The following is a 22,611-nucleotide window of genomic DNA, read 5'->3' as shown; positions in this document are numbered from 1 at the left end:
AAATATAAATTATCTGTTATTTATTTATCAAATAAATTTATCAAATAAATGTTATTTATTTATCAAATAAATAACAGAAAATGTATATTTAACATACAATAAATTATTTTTTATTGTACAATATTTCGTTTAATATTTATATCTATATATCTGTCTATTTATATGGGTTCTGTCACTGTTTCCACTTCCTCTAAATGTAGTATTTCCCTCAGCAATTTTCATTACAAGTGTCCAAGAAGGTGAAGCCTCCTGCCCTCACTCGGTTGGTTGATGGTTCCTCCACACTTCCACACAGACTTGACTTGGACTTGACACTACATTTAGAGGAAGTGGACACAGTGTTTGAACGCAAATTAACAAATTAACAAAATTAACACAGACAAATAGACAACTAGTTTGTAATTTGTATGTTTGGATAAAAGGTAGTTAAATACGAAGTACTGTCATTGCACGCAAATATACAACTTGATTTGTGGAACCCCATTCGACAATTGAGAGCATTGAGAGCAATTTTCCTAATGGCCATTATTCTCTCGATATAGGTCAGCAACACTACTGCGCTGCTGGCCTACTCTTTCAATGGCCCATTTGCCCAAGGCTAATAGGCTACTGCATGTTTTTTTTCATCATCACTCAACCATTTCATGACCTCAGTAGCACATTTCTTTAAGTAAAAGAGGATGGCCCATGGCACTGGCAATAAACATGTTTATGTTTCAGTTTCCATTTTTTTGGTACAAAGCCTATATGAAAGAAAGGAGGGCAAAACAGCAGTGATCTGGTTAAAGACCTTCAGAGAAAAGATATGATGAGCTCACACTTAAATAACTCTGGACAGGAACCAGGTTAAGGGATTATTCTCATCGGAACATCTCATCAAGTTTTTTTCTCAATGCCGTGCCATGTTGGTTCTTTGGGAATATTTATTATTTATTGCTAACCTTATGAAATATAATATTGGTGCATTGGACGTCACATAGTAACATTGTGTGTCCAAACAATGAATTCAACCTTCTCTTCTTGAAACACACACAGGAAGATATAAAAAGTGAGAAAATATAAAAACAAGTTCAGAAAAGCAGGAAGTCTTCTTGGAAAGAGTCCATTCCAAAAGCACACACACACACACACACACACACACACACACACACACACACACACACACACACACACACACACACACACACACACACACACACACACACACACACACACACACACACACACACACACACACACACCAGGTGCAGAGTGAGGAAAAGTCATTAATAATCCAGGACTGCTAACTAATAAACGAAGGATTAATATAGTGGAAAAGGGGTCATTTATTATTAATTGCTGTGATGCAAGGACTATCATTTAACACCAAATGTCAGGTAGATAGCTAGCGGTCAACGTTTACATTTTTCTTTTTATTTTATCTCCATGGTTAACAGAAAGAGACAAAGAAACAATGTGGGAAAATGTTTTTCATGTAAGAGGAATTCACAGTAAACAGACATGTCTTCAAGATAAACGGGAGGTATCAGCTTTTACATTTCCCAACCCATACAGTACTCCAGTTATTTTGTGTACGTAAAAACAAAGCAAAATTATGCATGCAATTAAATCAATCATTAATTGGGACCACTTGGGTCCCAAATACAATCACAGCATTCATGGCACTCAGGATGCATCAAATAAATATTAGTTTCAGAACTATATTTATATTTAGAACAAACACATGCAATTGCACAAGGGAATAAAACATCTACGAAGAACAATAACAATAACTGAAGTACAAAGCAGCGATGTAACCGAGAGAAAAGACATGAAGATATGGTGGTACAAAATCATATATATTCAAAGTGACATGTGCAACACACAGAGAATTATCCTAAAAAGAATAATGCATTCCAATGATAAAATGTTTAGTATTAAAATCAACTGCTGTTAAAAGTATATTTCCACAATATATTACTTCTCTAAAAAAAGTCTCAGATCCAGCACCAGTAACTCAGAACTAGAAAAAGGGGATGTATAAATATTATTCCCACACTAACAGGAGCATGGTTAAGGGGAACTGCATATCTAAACTCGATTTCCACACTTAACGCCGCTCTCACATCTGTGAGTCAAACTTAGAATAAGAGAGGTTTGTGCTTTTGTGTTAATATGGTCCTATTTCAGTAAAAAAACAACAAAGGTCCTTTCGATAAACTCTGATAGCGGTTGTACATCCAACAATAATCCGATCCACCTGCCATGCGGGACATCCCGCCTGCTCATCCAAACAAGCTGGACATCGGTCGGGTCCGAACGGGGCTGCACAGGGGCTCGTCCCCCCTCACCTCGCCGCTCTCCCTGAACGAGGGGCTGTGGATGATCTGGGCGCGGCGCCGCCCGCGGTGCAGCCTCGCGTTGAGCCGACCCAGGGACGACTTCCTCTGCAGCGCGCCCGCCTTGGGTTTGCCGCTCGCAGCGGCGTCCGGTTCCGTCGCCTCGGCCGACGGGTTCAGCAGCCTCAGCGGGTTGAGGTTGCTCGACTGGAGGACTCTGGCTAGGCGCCACCCCCGGCCCGTCCCGCCGCCCCGGTCCGTGCTCTCTGCGTCTGCTCCGGGGGCGGCGCCGGTCGGGGACGTGACCCCCACCACCCCCTGGTGGTGGAGGTCTGCGGCCAGCGGGGGCGGCAGGTACTGGATGGCCTGCTTGCCGCTGTAGTCCCGCACCTCCGTGTCCGCCTCCCAGTCTGACACGAGCGTTCGCACCACCTGTCAATCACAGGAGTGTTAACACATAAAGGTTGGCCAAATAAATGATTACACATGCTGGGGTTTGCGGTGGCTCTGATGTAGTTTTAGCCAGCGGGCCTTTCTGTGCTCTGTGCAACAGGCAGGCCTGGGCTTGTTCTTAATTAGCTCGCATCAAGGGGTTACCAAACTACAACACTAAAACCAACCTGAGTGTGGGAGTGCATTGCAGCCAAATGCATCGGCGTGTAGCCGGAGCCGGACCTGCAGTTCACATCCACAGGCACGGCGCTGTCCCGGGCGAACGACAGCAGCTGGCCCAGCAGCTCCACCTTGCCCTGCTTGGCAGCCCAGTGGAGGCAGGTGAATCCCGTGACAAAGTCCCTCTTGGACACCAGACTGGGCTCCACGGCCAGCAGAGGCTGCAGGCTGTCCCACTGGCCGTCGGACGCGCACAGCATCCACTCGTGCTCCAGCGGGTCTAGGGTGACGGAGGCGCAGCAGTCCTCGTCCGTGGCCGAGGAGGAGAGCAGCGAGGCGGTGTCGCCGTCCCCCTTCACCGACTCCCGCAGGCAGGAGCTGCGGTGGATCATGGATCTCCGCACCTGGATGGTGTGTTGACGATATTGTGGAAGAAACATGGGGGAAATAAAATGTGAATTGAATTGAACACGTAATCTGGATGAATGACGATGACTCAAAAGATTAAAAGTTACGTTGTTGTACACTCGCTCAACAATTGGAATTCAGCGATTGCATAACCTGTGTTTGATGTCCCTGTGATTGGATTAACTCTGAACATAGCACATTCCACAATTTGTTCCTCTTTCTTCCTGCAACTCCTCTCTCTTATTGGTGCTGTCTTGCTCACCTGGGCATGCACAGGGTTCGAGGTTCGATTCCCACCCATGCTTGTAAGATTGTAAGATGCTTTCAATAAAAGCGGGGACCAAATGGCTTACATTTTCCTTTAGCTGGTAGTGGATCATCGTAATGAGTTGGACTTACAGCTAAATAATGGATTTCTCCATGCATCAAGCGCATGCATCTATTTTTGTTTTCTATTCGTATATATTAGTGGATTTCTGTAGATTACTAAATAAAATATGTACAATATTTACAATACATTCACAAAAAACGCCTCTATCTATATAGAACATATTAATGTGTTGCTGCTTGTGCATTTGTTTACAAATGGGTTTCCCTTCACTGGCTGCACCCTGAGAACCCTACCTGAGGGGAGCTGCTCATCATCAGCTCGATAAAGTTCCTGCGACTCCCCTTGGGAGTGCTGCTATCTCCCAACGTATCGAGTCCCTCCCAGGCGCTGTCTTCTGAAAGCCCGCTGGTTAGCATGGCCCGCTGGGACCCCTTGGAGATCCGACGTCCGCCTCTCACCTGACAATGGTGTCCTACTGGGTGTGCTGGGTGGTCCAGCTCACTCCCTATAGCTGGTGCTGACTCTCGCCTTCTCCTGTCTCTCATTTTAACCTCTGCTCCTGCAAAGGTGGTCGTTGTATCAGTGGCCACTTGGCCATGAGTCGATGAGGCAGGTTCTTTCGATATGGCTACCCTAGAGCTGCTGACGTGAGGTTTCGGGTTATTGTCCACTAGCACAGGGGAAGTCGGTGATTTCTCCCTTGTTTGGTCTTTATTGTTCGGGTTACCATTAAAACGGTCATCCGAGGTCTCGCTTAAATCCACAGTGGGCGCAGATGTCCTTGACAGCGAACTGTCATGCGTGTTTACGCCGTTGCCATTGCACTCCACAGCATAGACATTCACATCGGTGCGCATCACCGCGTCCAGACAATCCATCTTCATGCACACGAATTTCACCCCGTTCTCCACTGTCACCAATGCTACGGCGTCCACAAGACGTGAGAGAGTCTCCCGATCCTTCGTCTGCGTCGAGTCATTTTTCCAAATCAATTCGAAATGATTAATTAACTCCATATGCTCGACCCTCCCTCCGCTTTTCATCAAGAACTCCAAAATTGATTGTTCAGTGCAATCAGACGCCATTTGGAAGCATGTGCAGAGCAAATTGAATGGCAATCAAAATATCCCTGAATTACTTGACCTTTTCGTTAAAAATATATATTTACTCGGCCCCACTCAGTGGTGGTGCCGATGACAGCATCTTCGTAATCCTCGTTCTCTCCTCCGAGGGTGAAATGTGTTCATGGTGGCAGACAGGGGTCGCAGTGGTGACAAAACCCGTCCACGCCCCTCTGGAAACTGGTCCGCTGAAGTGTCCATATTGGCTCCACTGTTCCCTTTAAAACCATTGATAAATAAATCGCAGCTGAGCCAAGATGGCTACGCTTTCCAGCGATTCTGCGCTGTACCATTGTGAACCAAAGGGTATAATAGTGTATATGACCAAATACATCTATAAAGAATACCGTTTTAATATACAAAAGAGCTCTTTTATTGAAAATGACAATAATATATTTGATATGATGTGTTTTTTGTGTCGATTAAGAGATCTTTTAAATGAGAATGACCACAAATTGATCCGGCCAAACCCCCATGGAAAGTGTATGGTTTGGTGTTCCAGGACGACCCGTGTGAACCATCTCGTATCCAGTTATTTACACTGACTGTTGTCGTTGTTTTGCCCGTGTCCTACTTAAACATAGAAACACATTTTTGTTGGCGCTATGAGTTCTTCTGATGTGGCTCGGCAACCGGTAATTGTGTTTTTATATCCTCTCTATCCATTTGATAAGTTAAACGAGCTAGGCCAGGCATGTTGGACAGGGTGTGTCCCCCGGCTTTCCCAGCTAACGTTAGCAGAACAAGCTAGGAAAGTGAAGTTACTGTAGTTTAAAGTGACTGTGAACTGTTTTTTAGGTTTCTTGATTATATGTTCATAGCTTGTCATTAACAACGATTGAATCCCTGCCATTGGCTAGACTTGTGAGTTGGTTTCTTTGGTATCTACTACTAGCTCACTAGCTAACGCCAACGCCAACTTTGAGTCCGTTTCGTGTGTTTCTGCTAATTTTGCCACAGCGACAAGATAGTCGATTTGTCAACAGAGGGACAGTGTGCTATCAATTACGTTGTGCTTCGGTCTTTCTTTATAGTTATTAATTCATGGCATTACTTACCCGCTTGAATTTATCTGCCATTAAATTCATAGCATAACTTAACCGCTTGAATTGAACTGCCATTAAAATTGATTAGTTACAATAGATCATTTACAGAGTCCTCAACTGTCTTGTGGACTGTAGTTGGTTTCATATTCATTGTGTTGGTGAATTGTGTCCTCGTACAGGATCCGTCCCGGTCCCTCTCCCTGTCTGGCCATGTAGGTTTTGACAGCCTTCCGGACCAACTGGTTAATAAGTCTACCTGCCAGGGATTCTGCTTTAACATCCTTTGCATTGGTACTTTTTACACACATTCACACTCACGCACATGCACACATACAATACCTTGGCTGTGTGCTAAACTGGTTCAAAACATACATCAGAGGGAGGAAATTCTATGATAAACTAGGAGACCATATATCTGAAACATATGACAATATTTTTGGAGTTGCACAAGGGAGCTGCCTAGGTCCATTACTTTTTTCTCTCTACATGTTACCATTGGGCAATATCATCAGAAAACATAATGTAGGTTTTCACAGCTATGCGGATGACATACAATTGTATATATCTGCAGAATCAAATTATACAGCAGCTACAAACTCCATTACCCACTCAACTGCCTATTGGCAATAAATAAATGAGCATGGATGAGCAATAACTTTTTGAAATTAAATAAAACTAAAAAAAAATAAAACTGAAATTCTAGTGATCGGCCCCAAAGCAAAAAGAGAAATGTTGATTAAAAACCTGGGAGGATTGACTTCCTGGATCAAATTGGAAGTCGGAAGTCTTGGGGTTATAATAGACACAGATCTAAATTTTAATTCTCACATAAAGAAAGTGACAAAAACATAATTTTTTCATCTTAGAAATATAGCAAAGGTACGGCCATTCTTAAATCAAAATGATGCTGAGAAGTTAATTCATGCCTTCATATCTAGCCGACTAGACTACTGCAATGCACTCTTTACAGGTCTTCCCAAGAAAACCACAGACTGCAACTTATCCAAAACTCTGCAGCCCGGTTGTTAACAAACACCAAAAGAAGAGAACACATTAGTCCAGTCCTAGCTTCTCTGCACTGGCTCCCTGTAATTTATAGAATTGACTTTAAGGTCCTCCTTACATATAAAGCCCTAAATGGAGAGGGACCTAGCTATATTACAAATTCTTTAATAAATTAAACCTCATCAAGAACGTTGTGCTCATCAACTGCTGGGTTATTGGAGGCTCCCAGAAACATTCAAAAGAAAATAGGTGATGCAGCCTTTGTGAACTATGCCCCAAAACTATGGAACACACTGCCCAAAAACCTCAGAGAAACGACCTCAGTAAATATTTTCAAAAGGCAACTTAAAACCTATTTTTTTATTAAAGCTTTTAATTGAGATCAGACAATAATACCCTCTGAATGCACTGCGCTTACATGGTATCTTGCACCATTCTTGTTTTGTTTTTACTTGCATGAATTTTACCACTGCTGTTGTTATTTATTATCTATTTTAAAATGTGTTTTTTCTCTTGTTTTTTTAATCCATATATTGCACTTGCTTATTGTTTTTTACTGTGTTATATTACTTGAAATTTTAACTCAAACTGTTTTTACTGTAAGCCAGGTACTAGGCCTATCAGATCGATAGGTTCAGATGTACTTAAAATGCACAAACCTCTTCTTTCTGATGCCATGTAAAGCACTTTGAAGTTTGAACTGCATATCCCTGTATGAAAGGTGCTATATAAATAAAGATTTACTTACTTACTTACCTTTATGCTTATAGGGATGGATCCATTAACTAATTAGGAAAAGCAGCTTTGTTGGCTGCTGTTTGGACAGATTGACGTGTATTCGATAATACGTAAAACATCATGGATTACATTGCTTCTCTGTCAGTCAGAACTTAATGATTAAATTACAAATTTGTTTTCGATGTCTGAATGACTACCAAGATGCAAACACTATTAGCCCCTTAATGAATTTGAACTTTTCCCAAGAATGCAAACATTTATACAATAATTTCAGGGACTTGATGCAAAGTTTAGCTTTGGGCCCATTCACACTGATATTCAGAGCTGCGGTTTTACAATACCGGGTTGAGTTTGTTAGGGTGGCATAAGTGAGGCGAGAATTTTTGAAACTCACTTTCTTTCTTCCCATTTACCTTCTCTTTCCCCCAGGTGAGACTGGAATTGGCAAGTCCACCTTAATGGACACTCTGTTTAACACAAACTTTGAGAACTTTGAGGCGTCCCACTTTGAGCCGCAGGTGAAGCTGCGGGCTCAAACCTACGACCTGCAGGAGAGCAATGTGCGCCTGCGCCTCACTGTGGTCAACACTGTGGGCTTCGGGGACCAGATGAATAAACAGGAGAGGTGAGCTCAGGGGCTGGATGTAAAGGGGGCAGGGATGCACAGAGAATCCACAATGGGTTTGCACAGAAAAACCAAAACATAGTGCATTAGAGAGAAACTCTTAGGGTATAATCCCAATTAGCGGTCATGTACAAAAATCAAAGAGAATATATATCATTTAAATTAAGTTACAAAATGCAACAAAATGTTAAGCATATTTCAGATTTGATCTATCAATTCTCAATACATCAATGATAATGGATACCAAAAAGCTACAGCATGATGTACTCATATGTGCTCAATCACAGTAATACCTAATCTAATGATGTCATGCTGGTCCCTCGTGCAGTTACCAGCCTGTGGTGGACTACATTGATCGTCAGTTTGAGAGCTACCTGCAGGAGGAGCTGAAGATCAAGCGCTCCCTCCACAGCTACCACGACTCGCGCGTCCACGCCTGCCTCTACTTTATCTCTCCCACGGGCCACTCTCTCAAGTCCCTTGACCTAGTCACCATGAAGAAGCTGGACAGTAAGGTAAGGATTGGAAATATAGCACTGTTTTCATATCTCCCGCTTTGGCTTGTACATCAGAATGCATCTATGGATTTTTGGTTGCTGATAGTCTGCAATATTTAAATGACTTAAGAGAGTTAAATTCCAGTGCTTGTGGTGGTCAATGCGATGTGACGTTGAGATAGTATTTGTATTAGTACTTTGTATTCTTATTGTATTTTTATTTATTTCTCTCCTGTGTTTTTCTACTGCTGCTGGGCTATTGCAACAAACCAATTTCTCCTACGGGAGATTAATAAAGTTGTATTGTATCGTAGATGTACAAACCCTCCAGGCTATGCTGGAAATCGCATTGGAATTTGGGCTACCGTCAGATCAGTGTGGCTTTTCCATATTGAGTGTATTGTACTTTTTAAACTCAACGTACTGCTGCATTCACAAAATGTGAAAATTGCTTTATGGACGATTTCTTGCAGGTCTCACTTCATGCCGTTCATACACAAATTATACAATTGTTAAAGGTTCATAACTTTCAGAATGGGATGCCAAATAATCTGCTCTCAGGAAAAAGGAATACTTATTCAACCCAGACTATTGAAGCGGCTGTTAATTTTTAACACATATTTGCCAAGCCTGCTGTAGACGTTAGTTTATTCGTCATTTAAAGCCATCCCTCCTTTTGGATCCCAGCTGAGTGCAGCCATCAGCGAGTGATCATCACCTGTTGTGCGTCGTATCAGTTGAATAATTTCGTCCCGGGCTGGCAACCCAATTATTACTCCATGGAAAGCCCGTTTTCAATTTCAACCCCAGCACGTTGAAGATGAAACAGTTTTTCATCCTTGTTTGTATTATAAGGCTAGGGAGGAAATGACTAGTCATGCCTTCTTTGTGCATCAAAAACTAATTGGGTTGCGTTGGTTTTTGCCCTCAAGCTCTGTGCTTTCAGTGTTTGGAGATGTTTTACATGGCTGCTGTGTGTGTTATAGCCTTCATCTGGCTTTAAGGTACAATGGGTCGGCTCCAAGTTTCAATTTGTCAAGACTAATGATGCTTTGGTGGCAATTAAGGATAGCTGCTAAGACATCCTTTTTGTTTGTTGATTTTATGTTCATCTGTTGAGCTATGTAGCTGTCAAAAGAGGCCCCTTCTGCTGTGTAGAGCCAGTGGATCAGCGACACTGCAGTCACAAATATTTTGCAACGTATTTCATCATTTCTTAATTGTGTGGAGGCAACTTAGCTGTGTTAGGAAAGCTCTGGCTCGAACATAGTGTGTACAGTTCTGAAACACTAGCCAAAACCAGCACTGTGGATGCCAACAAACCAGATGTCAGTGTTATTTATAACTATTGTAAGCACATAGCGATGTGTGGCCATGTTTGTTTCTCAGACCCTTATCATCTCAGCATAGTTTTTTTTTTTTCTCCGTCTGTTAGAGAGGCACATTTTTGTTCACAGAAAAAAGAAAAAAAAAACTTTTGACTCTTGTGGTGGTCTCAGACTTTCCCAGGCTCTGTGTGTGTGTATTTTCTACGTTGTTGCAAGCTCGGGCCTCCATCGTCGGTAACCCGGGGAATTTGCATGTCAATGGCTAGGAGAGGGAGCAATTGAGCGCCTCAGTCTCTCACACTAGCTGTCCCTTTGTGTCACTGTACAATTAAAGAGAGAAAGAGGCGTTTGTGACCAGACCACTGACGGGAAAAGATACTCGCTCAGTTGAACAGTTATTGGGGGGGGTGGTGTGTGTGTGTGTGTGTGTGTGTGTGTGTGTGTGTGTGTGTGTGTGTGTGTGTGTGTGTGTGTGTGTGTGTGTGTGTGTGTGTGTGTGTGTGTGTGTGTGTGTGTGTGTGTGTGTGTGTGTGTGTGTGTGATGGCCGTTGCGGGTCAACAGTGGACAATTACGGGTGCAAAGCGACGTCACCACATTAAATCTATATTGCATTGACTCAACTAGGATTTGATACTCTTATGGCTGGGAAATAGTGAGAGTCCCCGGATTTGGTACGGTACAGACTTTTGTTTGCATTGCAAAACATTCACTGCACGTCAACTGAACACAGACACACAGAAGAGTGCTGAGTATGCCAACCGCCAGATTTAATCTGTCGTTGTCAGTGGCCATATCCAAACAATAAGTAAACAAAAAAAAAGGTGTTTGTATGATACATTTTACATTTCCTCCCACCCCACTGCAGGTCAACATCATCCCCGTCATCGCCAAGGCCGACACCATCAGCAAGAGTGAGCTGCACAAGTTCAAGATAAAGATCATGAGCGAGCTAGTCAGCAACGGGGTCCAGATCTACCAGTTCCCCCTGGACGACGAGACCGTGGCCCAGGTCAACACCGCCATGAACGTAAGACACACGCACACACAACTTAACTTGAATGTCACAAGAAACGCCGGCGGCCAACAGGAGCATACTAATAAAGGAGAGCTCAGTTTTACTTACTGTTTAGAATGATAAGGATTTGTGATTGCTAATAAATCTAACTTAGTGTTTCAATATTGCACTTAATTGCTTAACTTTATGACTTTGTTACTTCTCCTTTCTAGATTTGATATACAAAGACAATTCTGTATATTTATATCATGATTGTGTGATTGCCCATCTCTGACTGAAACCAGTACTTCCAATACATGATCCTGTGACAGGGCACAAAACAAATCCTGGGGAATGTTTAGAACCGGTTCCCCGACTCATCCTTACCCTAACTAATGCCTATTAAAATACCTTGAGCCACATAACAAACTGGCATAGGTGCATTTGGAAGGAGTGTTGCGCTGTGTGCCTGAATTGCAAAGTTGTTGTGGGTTTTGTACGGTTGACGTCATGGTTGTGTAAATGTCCTAGTTGTATGTGACACTGGGTCCATAGGGTCTTCTGCCATTCGCTGTAGTGGGCAGCACAGAGGAGGTGTCTGTGGGCAACAAAATGGTGAAGGCTCGCCAGTACCCCTGGGGCGTGGTCCAAGGTGAGTGAGTGAAAGTGGTCGGACGATATAGGTTGGTCTGTTCGTTTTTTGAAAGTACAATGGCATAGTTACATTTTACCTCAAATTTGCCTCTTGAGTTATGGCATTAAGAACATTCAAACAACCAAATAAGTCATTTTAGCGTGTATAACAAGCTTTCACAATCTGAGTTTGCCTTTGATAATACGCCATGGTTCCAAGCAAGGCTTAGAAACCTAGCTTGACATACAATACAACATTGCGTCGACTGCACCGCACTTGAATACTGTCTTAATTTGTGTGCGTGTGCCCCCACCCCCCTCAGTGGAGAACGAGACCCACTGTGATTTCGTGAAGCTGCGGGAGATGCTGATCTGCGTCAACATGGAGGACCTGCGGGAGCAGACGCACACAGCCCACTACGAGCTGTACCGCCGCTGTAAGCTGGAGGAGATGGGCTTCAAGGACACGGACCCCGAGAGCAAGCCTGTCAGGTGGGACAGTTGGACACGCGCGCACGCACGCATGCATGCATATACATACATGCACATATTCACACACAGCCAAGCCTTTCTTGCCCTTTGCTGTCATTTTCACTGTGTGTGTGCGTGTGCGTGTGCAGTCTGCAGGAGACCTATGAGGCCAAGCGACAGGAGTTCCTGCTGGAGCTGCAGAAGCGGGAGGAGGAAATGAGACAGATGTTTGTCCAGAGAGTCAAGGAGAAGGAGTCGGAGCTGAAGGACTCTGAGAGAGAGGTAACGAGGGGAAAAAAGATTAAAAAACCAAAGACCATCTGACACAGTGAGTGAAAAAGCTTTGCGTGGGGGTGACCCTGATAGGCAGATGTGATCTAACTATTTGATGCGTGCGTGTGCAGCTGCAGAACCGCTTCGAGCAGCTGAAGCGTCTCCACGCCGACGAGAAGGCGGCGCTGGAGGAGAAGAGGAGGCTGCTGGAGGACGACCAGAGCTCCTTCGGGAAGAGGCGTGCGGCTGCCCAGCTCCTGGCTGCACAGAACCTCACCTCCAACGGCAAGAAGGACAAGGACCGCAAGAAGTAAGGGCAAGCCTCTCCTCTTCTATACACACATCACATGGAGCCGCACGAGCTGACTGCTTTTATCCACACGATTTACGGCTGGGTTTAGAGGCGGGCCATTAAGTAGCAGATAGGGGTTGGGAACCCTGGATGCACACACCACATTGGCCTTTTGTATCGTCCGTCTGGTATTTGAGAGGAAAAGACTGGCCGGTAAGGATTACTAGAAAATGCAGTTTTTCAAGGTAGTAAGCTTTAACGTTTACATTTTTTAATAGATTTGAATACATTTTTATTGAAGGATTTATAATCCAAGTGGAGTAAGAGAAAATAAGGATTTATTGGGAATATGAAAAACAACTCCTATGCGTAACTTGTATATTCGTAGCAACTCGTATTTGTTTACAGGTCAGTCTTGGCCTCTCAAATGAGGCAGGATGTTAACGTATCTCAGCCAATGCAGGGTCTATGTGTATATTGCTATTGGAAACAGGCAATCCAGAGGCTTTCAGCTGGGAGTGGAACACCCGACTCACCAGTAGACTAGGACTAAATGACTTCTTGCTTGCAGACATTACGGCAAAGCTATTATAGTATACTAGAAATGCTATCGGAGACTCCGAGCTTGCTGACATTAATCTTTCTCTCTCCTTCAGCTCGGGGTTCATGTGAGGATCTCCACCATGACGGAACTCTGTACACAACCACGCAGTCCCGCAAGAGCATCTCCTCTGCTCTCATTGGCCAGTTTTTAACACTAGTCGGGAACCAAAGGATGACCACCAGTGTGTGTGTGTGTGAGTGGGACACGTGCCAAAGTTAATTCTGTGTTTGCTTTAAGGCGTGCAATACGCCAATAATCCCGATTTTCCATATTCTTATTTTGGTGGGATTTGAACTCACTTTAAGTCATGTATTTTTATATTTATCCTTTTGTATTTTACAAGAATGCTTTTTCTTTGTACACCTGCGTTTTTGTGATTTTTGTAAATTGTACCTTTTACCGAACCTAGTTCAGTCCTCTAAAATGGTTCAGACTGAGCACCAGTTTTTACACTAAGCCTGAGAAAATGCAGGCTCTTATGAAGTAGAGGTTGTCCCTCCTCAACAAGTTTACCTCCATTTATTGACAGAGTATGAGCAATCCAATTTAAAATTAAATATTAATGCATGGGCCCACATGAGGCCGTGTTTTTTTTAAAAGTGGAAGTTTGAGACTTCATAATATACAGCCAAGAAAAAAACTTTATATCTTCCACTTCCAGTGTGACTTTTGCTAGTTACTGAAATATTCTAATTGAGTTTAAGAAGGGAAACTGGGTTCATGCCGCATGGATTTCTTCCATAGTTATTTCTAGCATTTCTAATCCAATTACAGATGGGCTCTTCCCCTTGAAGTCTGTACTGCTCAGGATTGTAATACATTTTATATATTAACTATTTTATATACCTATAGACTTTACCTGCCCATTAACTGCCTCTCTTGTTTCAAGAGATGGATGTTATGAAAAGGAAAGAAATCTGGCTTTATTGAAAAACGATGGAAGAAAATAAGCACTATATTAGCTATCTGTCCTCATCTTCTTATACTTGTGAATGGATTTAAGTGAAAAATTATTCAGTTGATCTAAAGCAACAGCATTTTGGATCAAGGATGGGTGGACCTTCCGTGTTTAAAGCAGCATTGTCCTCTGTGTGTGCAGCAGTTTGCTTAAGTCTTCACAACACTGTGTCAGAGTTCAACTAACATTTACTTGGGAGCCAGAAGGTCCATAGTGGGTTACCATCCTCCGCTGGTACTGTCGGTGGAAAAGGTGCATTAACACAGCTCACACCAGGGATTGGCAAGGCCCAATACACTTCCAATTATTTCTGTAGCCCATTTTTTTTTACCAGACTTCATCTAAAGAACAGTGTTATTGCAAAGTAATGTTTTTCTAATGTCTGAATAAATCTTTGTATTTTTGTCACAATTTTGTTAGTCTCCTATTCCTGTCTTCAGCTTTGATTCCGTTTTCTCATTAACTCGTTTAATCTTTGGTTTAAATTGGAAACCAGAGAGACCGCTCTCCCCCATCCCGTTAAAACTCAACGTGTTCGATGTGGAAGAACACTGTATAAATAAATCAAATGTACAGACGAGAGCGATGAACAGAAATATTTCCTCCGGGCTACTTGTCAGTTTGATAGAGAGAGCAGGCCTTATGTTTTCTTTATGTCATCTAAACGATTTTCATAGAAGTGAAGGATTTACATCTGCTAGCAGAAATCCTACATTCATCATTTGGACTTGACATTTCTATATCGCTCGGTTTTCATCGGGATAAGAGAGAGAGCACGGTGTACTTTGCAAGACGTTTTTGTTTTATGTGATCGAAACTGCCGTCTTGAGAATGTTTTTATCATGAGCCTGGAGAGATCCTGGCATTCCGTAGGCCTACCGTGAAATTAAACAGGATGTTTTTGTTATGTTTGTTTTTACGTTTTACCAATTGCAGGCTTATGAACGTCTATTCTAATGAATTAAATGAACTACTACATATTCTATTTTAAAATGTTTTCTCTTTTCCAGGCTAGCCTACTTTACCAGTTGTGTGCTTTACCAGCTGTGACACCCACATCATCCAGGCATGCAAACTAGTCACCTTTCGGCAAAATCCGCAGTTTTTTAAACAAAATTGGCCACTTGTGTGATTCGTGGAGATCCATTGAGAAAACATTGGGGGTGAGATGGGGGTCTACAGTCTGACGAAAACGAGACGATAACTAAATAAAAATCTATTTAGGATGACAAAAACTACGACGAAATCTTTCGACACTTTCGTTAATGAATAAAAACGAGACGAAAATGTAAGCGGGACGATTTGGGAAGCGATCCAATCAGAACTAAGCTCTTTATGTGGGGAAGTAGCCTACTCAGGTTAGTTTGGTCGGATAAATTGCCATGGTTACTTAGCGGAAATTCCCTTAAGTGACGTTCATGGAACGCAACTCTAGCTGAAAGAAGCCCGGCTTTATGTTTAGCTTGATGGTTGTTTGGTCGAATAAGTTGCCATGGTTACTTAGCGGAGATTCCCTTAAGCCACATTGATGGAACGCAACTCTAGCTGAAAGAAGCCAGGCTAAGCAAAATAAGCCCGGCTTTGGGTTAAGCTTGGTTGATGGAATACCCCCCAGGTCAAAAAAAAAGATGCGCGCAGGTCCAAAAAAAAAAGATGCGCAGGTCATAAAAAAACGTGTGCAGGTCAATTTTTTAATAATTTTTTTTATTTAGAATTTTTTTAATAATTTTTTTATATATATATATATTTTTAGAATTTTTTTAAATATTTTTTTTTATATAATTTTTTAAAATAATTTATATATATATATATATATATATATATATATATACATTCTCACCTTTTTCACCCCAAACCAGTTTGCATGCCTGATCATCCCATGACGAAAGTGCATCTAATCTGCACCAGGACCTCTGTTATCAGGGGCCAATGTGCGTTTACATAAATAGACTTATACACATACATTTACAGGTCATTTTGAAGGCTGTATATACAATGTAGGTGTTACAACAAGTGCATTTCTTTAAGCTTGGGTAGTTTATGTTTGGTTAACACTGGAAAGGAGAGAATAGGGATAGAGATGAAGACAGATGGAAATGAAGAACGAGAAACAGAGAAAGAGTTTCTCTACAACCAATTTGAAACAACACAAGTTAGCCCACTTTAATGTACTCCTGCTGCTGCCAGGTGACCCCCACATCATTACAGGCCCTGAACACCACATCTTAGTCCTGCCCACTCCTTTCTATGTGTCCAATTAAGTCACATAAAATGTGCGTCCAATAATTGACTTAATTGATTGGTGTATTTTTTAAACTCAGAATAGCAGATTCTTATTACGGTTAAACGACAAATGTAAATTCTCTTTCGCTGTGTCTCTTGGTTCTCTTTAGCTGTTCTAAGATGCTTCATGGATTTGAAACGGCACCCATTCACCGGGGTGCTTTAACTCTGGAGAACACACAGAAAACAAAGAACTCATTGCCAACCTTATCGGTAGCTTTATATTAATACCACCGCGGAAGCTTCTGTCCCCCGGCAGAGGGCCTATAGTATGCGGGGAACCTTTAGCATGTTCTCTCTGAAGCTCTTTGCCCTTCAGCCGCCTCTGAAGTTCACTGGCAGTCTGCCAGGCAGGTGGGGCGCATGAGTGCCAGCGGGCTGACTTGGAGGAATGCTGATCGATTCTTCACAGCAGCTGGCGCCCACCCGACCGCTGGGGTCAGTTGTTACAAGAGATAGGAAGAGATGATTGACTGAGTGCGTGAAATCTATCGCATCGGAGGAGAAAAAAAGTGAGGAATTGTGTGTGAGAGAAAAAAGGAGTCGCTACATGAATGGAAAGTTAGAATGAACAGGGATTAACAGCGTGGATGTGTGCGTGGGTGTTTAGGCGCAACACAAACGCATGTGGATGGTCGTAAAAAAAACAACAGACTTTTGTTGAGTTCTCCATGTGCAGCATTCAAATTGCTGTTGGCTTGTTGTCTTGAACACACTGATATAACTTTGTGCATTGTGTACACCGATGAGTTGTCATCTCTGCCTTGGACGCAAACATGCACATGCACACACCCTCCCTTCGCCCATCCCCCCCTCCACACACACATGCACGTAAATTTGCACACATCAGCCACTCCATCTTTTGGCGAGTCACTCTAAATGCAAATAGAGGTGATTACTGGTGATGGACAGGCGGGGCAGACAGGCTCCACTGTGATTCCCCTCCCAGTGACAGAGGGAGTGGCTGCCAGCCAGAGATGAGCTTGTCATTTAGGGGCACCGCTCTTGACACTATGAAATTAACAATTACCAAAGCGAGTCCAAGCCCCAAATTCGGGAGAGCCGGAGCAAGGTGCAGGCGGGCGGGCTCCTGAAGCACACAGGGGAGGAGGACCGATGATGACACACAGGAACAAGTATGGATGGAACCGGGACAGCGGGGTATAGTGGGGGGAAAGGGTGTAAAGAGGGTGAGCAAGTGAGGAAGCATGAAGCATGGTGGAAGGAGCATCGAAACTTTCACACCACACATAAATAATTGTACATACATGATTTTTTCTTACCACTGTTAGTGAATTCTGCATGGGTCTTCAATCTGTGATGTCTCTATATAGGCCTGACACTTTGCACCACAGTGCATTGACTTTTGAGGATGATAGCTGAAGTCCCAAGTCTATATGAGCGTGGCCTTCCTCAGGGTGTTGAAGGTTAAAGCACTGCTTCACTTTTATTCATTAAGCCATATTTAAATGGACAGCTCCCACAGTAGGCCTACTTTTTTATTTTTTGGTAATCAAACAAATCAAACTTGAAATGACTTTGAAAGAAGGATTGTGTGGAGAGAGTGAGAGAGAGAGAGAAAGATAGAGAAAGAACATAAAAGTAACAGAAACGTACATCCGTTTTCTTTGAGAGAAACACATTCACAAAGACATCTGTGCAAATGTTTCGTTTTTTTTTTTTTAAACAAAGGCATTTATTGCGAAAAATGCACTTGACATGAAAAAAACCCCATCAAAGCAACCACGGGTCATCAGTACAAGACGATGTAAAATGATCACATGGTATCCAGAGCACCAGGTGTCACCAGTGCAGAGCATGAACTTCAATGGCACAAAAGGCCTATAAATATTCTGCACAATATATAACTTTTTTTTAATATTTATATATATATATATATATATTTATCTATATATATATATAATTCTTCTGGATAGTATTTTTTTTTTTTATTTTCTTTCAGCTGCAGTTCGATCCATCAACCAACCGACAAACCAGGGCCTTGGCAGTCGGTCCGTGATATCGTTGGGTCACGCTGCATCGTCGCGCGTCTCCCCAAGTCGTCCTGTAGAGCTACATTAAGAGGGTCAGTCCGGCGTCCCATCCCACGCATATGGTACATACTCCAGCAAAACAAGTATCCATAGGAACAAATATGGCCAACATCTATTCAAAGATGGCATGGTAAAGGCTCTGCTGTCAAGAATCACCAAAGAAGAAGAAGTGGAGGAGAAAAGCGCTGTCATGAGGTTTTTCTACACATGGGCCATGGCGTGTCTCACCCTCCCATACATCCAACACATTATTTGAGGATCGTAAAAAAAAGCATAAAAAAAACCTGAAACCTGCACTATGTAATTTTTGCCATTAGCAGCCTCTAGTGGATTGAGTTGTAGCAGTTCTAGCTATATAAACCGTGTGTGTGTGGGAGCAGTCCCTGGTTGGATTGACTGGTGGACACGCCACGTTTTATTCTGGACAAATTTTCTAGCCAAGATATTATTTAATGGAGTAAATGGCTACAGCAGAAAAGTTACATAGTGCAGCTTTAACCAAGGAATGCCCTTATTAAATGACTGGCATCACTCATGAGCAACACAACTGGCAGATGAAAAGATCCGCTGCAACGCAGTCAATGTTGTAACCCACAAGATGCAAAAATGCTATGACCTTAAAATACATGTCCTTCTTTCATGGTCCCTCGCGGCATCCACGCAAAGTGGTTCGAGAACGACGCAGAAAAAAACACTTGGCCTCTCATTCAAATGTTGTTTGACTTGTGCTTCAAAGTCGGGCTTCCCAGAAACAATTCAAAGACAAATCAGGGATGTCAGCGAATGAGTTCTGCATGTATGCCTGAGAGATAGAGAGTCTGAGATCAAGAAGGACAGAGGAATACTTCATTTGATGCAGAGTAGGAGAGAGAAGGAACAAACAGCGGCTGGCTTTTCACAACAAGTCAACATCAACGCACAACAAAAAGAAATCATCACGTGGATTCACAGACACAACCAGCTGGCGGGGCCATGGTCCAACTATTATGAATGCTGAGTGTGCTCTTGTGTGTGTGTGTGTGTGTGTGTGTGTCAAGTGTGCGTATAGGCTTTGTGCTGACCTAAACACTTTTTCCAACTCAAATTTTATTGTGTGCAGAGTAGGTATGTGCTTGGACTAAATAGCAGTTTCTGCAGGAGGGGAGCTGTAACCTAAAGGGAGTTAATGTCTGGGCTCAGCTTGATGGTATTACTCAGACCCTCGTGGTTTTTCCTGACAACATACAATGAGCTCTTCACTGAGCCTGGTACTTTATAGAGTAAAGGAATAGCTCCCGAACTAACCAAGTTTGTCACATTGGTCCCTCCACTCTGGCCTTTCCCATGATGCAAAGCTTCCCGATGTGGCACGCGGGGAGTGATCAGTGTCCCTGCTCTTTACGATTCATGTGTTTTTACATAATGATGTAAAAGAAAGTGACTTTTTTTTGGATTATGTCGTTCCTGAAGAAGCAATGTTTCTTCTGCTAAATTTGCAAATTCGGTAGAAAAGTCAAAACTGCACACCAGCCTAATTGATGAAGGTAAAAAAAACAAAAAAAATACATGGTAGGGGAATTTAGGGGTAACGACTGCCTTAAAATGTTATTGAAACGGTCAGATTACATATATTATTGTGCATGTGGGCCCTAGGTCAAGCACCAAAAGGATTTTTTTTTTAAATCATTTCTGGCTGACGACTGGCTAAACTGTAAGCAGATTGGTGCTTTCTTCGTTGATTGTGCCTGTGTGTGTGTGGGGGGGGGTGCTTTGCAAAGCATTATTTTAAACATCTGTGTGTTTAGCCCATAAAACGCTAGTGTGCTTAGCCAATGAGGATCGTTTATCCACATTCAACTGTAGTTTGTACAGTAAGAACTGAGTGTGCTTTGCCATTAAACTGCCCCGAATGGGAGTTCACATTTTTGGTCTCTTGCTGGTTCAGCAGAAAATGCATCTAAAAGTTAGATTTAGTCCGGGGGCAATAAACGCAGTGTGTTGTTAAAGTTTGACTGTTCACTTGCTGGTATCCAATTGCCACCTCTGGTTGCCTCCGCATGGAGGCATGGCTGGTATTATGACACACACACACACACACACACACAGACACATAAATACAGACACCCAGTGCCATAAAAATGTGTTTATGCACGCATACACACACACCCACACACACATACACAAGTTAGAAATGAACATGACACTTGCTGTGCTTTGATTTCCATGGCAAATAAAGTGAGATAGCAGAGAGCGAGGGAGAGAAATAAATAGAGAGGAGGAGCCGGACGGGAGGTCTGTAAACGGACCCCCCCCACCTCCCCCCCCCCCACATTCAGGAAACAGAAATCAGGTCTCACGGACGCGGCTCATGAACGCACATCGAAGCGGCACAACACAACGACTTGTTTCAGGTAGAGGTGGTCAGAGGATAGGCCGGGGGGGTGGGGGGTGGGCAGAGGGGGGGCGTGGTGGTCCAGGTCCGAACAAGACGGCAGTCACAGGGTGTCTCAGACCTCAAAAGATGATCGAATCTCAAGACCACCGTACACTGCACAGAACACGGGGCCCACACAGGCACCGACAGCGCGGAGACACACACACACACACACACACACACACACACACACACACACATACACACACACACACACACACACGGTCAGCTGCAGGGTTACATTTAATTTGTTCTGAGAGAAAAAAAAAAAAGAAAAATTGTAATTTTTTCGGAAAATTCAGAAAAAAATGTCCTTTTTGTGAAATTCCAGACTTATTTCCCAGTAGATGTTTTAAGACACAGCGGGATCGTGAACTATTATTTCACCAGCATTCATGTCAGCCCAGGGTGGGAGGTTTCCAAACGCTTTCATAGAAAACAGAGTCGGTGGAGGAGTGTGTCCTGCCTTCAGAGTCCGTGTGCCCTTCGGGGGGTAATAATGTCAACAGCCGGGGGTCCTCAGTGTGAGCCGGAGGGCCCCTGTCACACAGCTGCTCCTCTGAGGGTGTGTGTGAGTGGGAGTGTATGTGTGAGTGTGTGTGTGTGTGTGTGTTCTGCCTCTTCTGGCTGTGGTGAGGCAGAGCGAGATAAGAGCTTGTATTAATCTCCAGCGTCTCTTTGTGTGCTTCCATGTTTGTTTCCCCGTACATCTACAGGTGTTGTTTATGTATTCGTGTTTGTACTTGAGCGTTTGTGAAGTCGCGTGTGTGTGTTCCTGTGTCTGTGTGTGTGTGTGTGTACATCTTCGTGGGTGTGCGAATATTATTCTTAATGTTTATCGGGGCATCTGTGTGAGTGTGTGTTTGCGTGTATGTGTGTGCTCTGATCTTGTGGGTGTGTGTTTGTGTGTGTGTGTGTGTGTGTGTGTGCATATTATTCTTAATGTTTATCGGGGCATCTGTGTGGGTGTGTGTTTGTGTGTATGCATGTGCTCTGAACTTGTGTGTGTGTGTGTACATCTTCGTGTTTGTGCGCATATTACTCTTATTATTTATCAGGCATCTGTGTGTGTGTGTGTGTGTGTGTGTGTGTGTTCATCTGTGTACATCTTCATGTATAAGTGTACATATTATTCTTCAATGTTTATCGGGCATTTGTGTGAGGATGTGTTTCTGTCTACATGTGTGTGCCCTGATCTCACACACGCGCGTGCGCGCGTGTGTGTGTGTTTATCCATTCGTTCGCGCCGTTCGTGCCGTGTGCTTTGCTAGACAAGAGTGTGCGTGATAAACCGTTTTGTTTGTTTGCCTGCCTTTCCCCCCCCCCCCGCCACCCCCACCCCCGCCCCCCCCCGCCGCCCCCTTCATCCCGCCCACCATCCATCCCCAGAGGTCAATCAGAAGCTCTCCACGAAGCTGCCGGGGAAGAGGCCCGTGCGTCCGGTGCGCTGCAGGGTGCCCTTGTACCAGCCGTCGTCGCGCCGCTTGTGGACGAACACCACGTCGCCCTCCCGCAGCTCGATCTCCGCCTCGCTCTGGGGCGGTAGGGCACCACCACGCGGTACCTGGTACCCCGGGGGGGGGGGGGGGGGGGGGGGGAGGGAGGA

At 43.5% G+C, this 22,611-nt stretch overlaps 2 protein-coding genes and 1 pseudogene across 3 annotated transcripts in view; 1 reads left to right on the top strand and 2 right to left on the bottom strand.

Annotated features, from left to right (window-relative positions):
• Nucleotides 1-2,264: 2,264 nt before the first annotated feature.
• sowahca (sosondowah ankyrin repeat domain family Ca) lies at nucleotides 2,265-4,754 on the bottom strand (the record flags this gene model as incomplete). The annotated part of the gene is made up of 3 exons (XM_084478604.1): nucleotides 2,265-2,750; nucleotides 2,939-3,334; nucleotides 3,963-4,754. The coding sequence occupies 3 exons, from the start codon at nucleotides 4,752-4,754 to the stop codon at nucleotides 2,265-2,267; spliced, it is 1,674 nt and encodes a 557-aa protein (XP_084334730.1).
• Nucleotides 4,755-5,292: 538 nt separating this feature from the next.
• Nucleotides 5,293-14,666, top strand: septin10 (septin 10). The gene is made up of 10 exons (XM_084478605.1): nucleotides 5,293-5,425; nucleotides 6,016-6,127; nucleotides 8,009-8,204; nucleotides 8,533-8,719; nucleotides 10,896-11,057; nucleotides 11,580-11,676; nucleotides 11,981-12,149; nucleotides 12,278-12,410; nucleotides 12,533-12,711; nucleotides 13,350-14,666. The coding sequence occupies exons 1-10, from the start codon at nucleotides 5,396-5,398 to the stop codon at nucleotides 13,363-13,365; spliced, it is 1,281 nt and encodes a 426-aa protein (XP_084334731.1). The 5' UTR covers nucleotides 5,293-5,395; the 3' UTR covers nucleotides 13,366-14,666.
• Nucleotides 14,667-22,401: 7,735 nt separating this feature from the next.
• Nucleotides 22,402-22,611, bottom strand: part of LOC311358792 (E3 ubiquitin-protein ligase SH3RF3-like) — a 60,829-nt pseudogene continuing 60,619 nt past the window's right edge. The window contains exon 9 of the transcript XR_014684184.1: nucleotides 22,402-22,569. The product of XR_014684184.1 is annotated as an E3 ubiquitin-protein ligase SH3RF3-like (transcript). The remainder of the gene's footprint in view (nucleotides 22,570-22,611) is intronic.

Source organism: Micromesistius poutassou (assembly GCF_964030765.1).
Source record: "Micromesistius poutassou genome assembly, chromosome: 14".
Lineage (NCBI taxonomy): Eukaryota > Metazoa > Chordata > Actinopteri > Gadiformes > Gadidae > Micromesistius > Micromesistius poutassou.
This window is presented reverse-complemented; position numbering and strand designations above follow the sequence as displayed.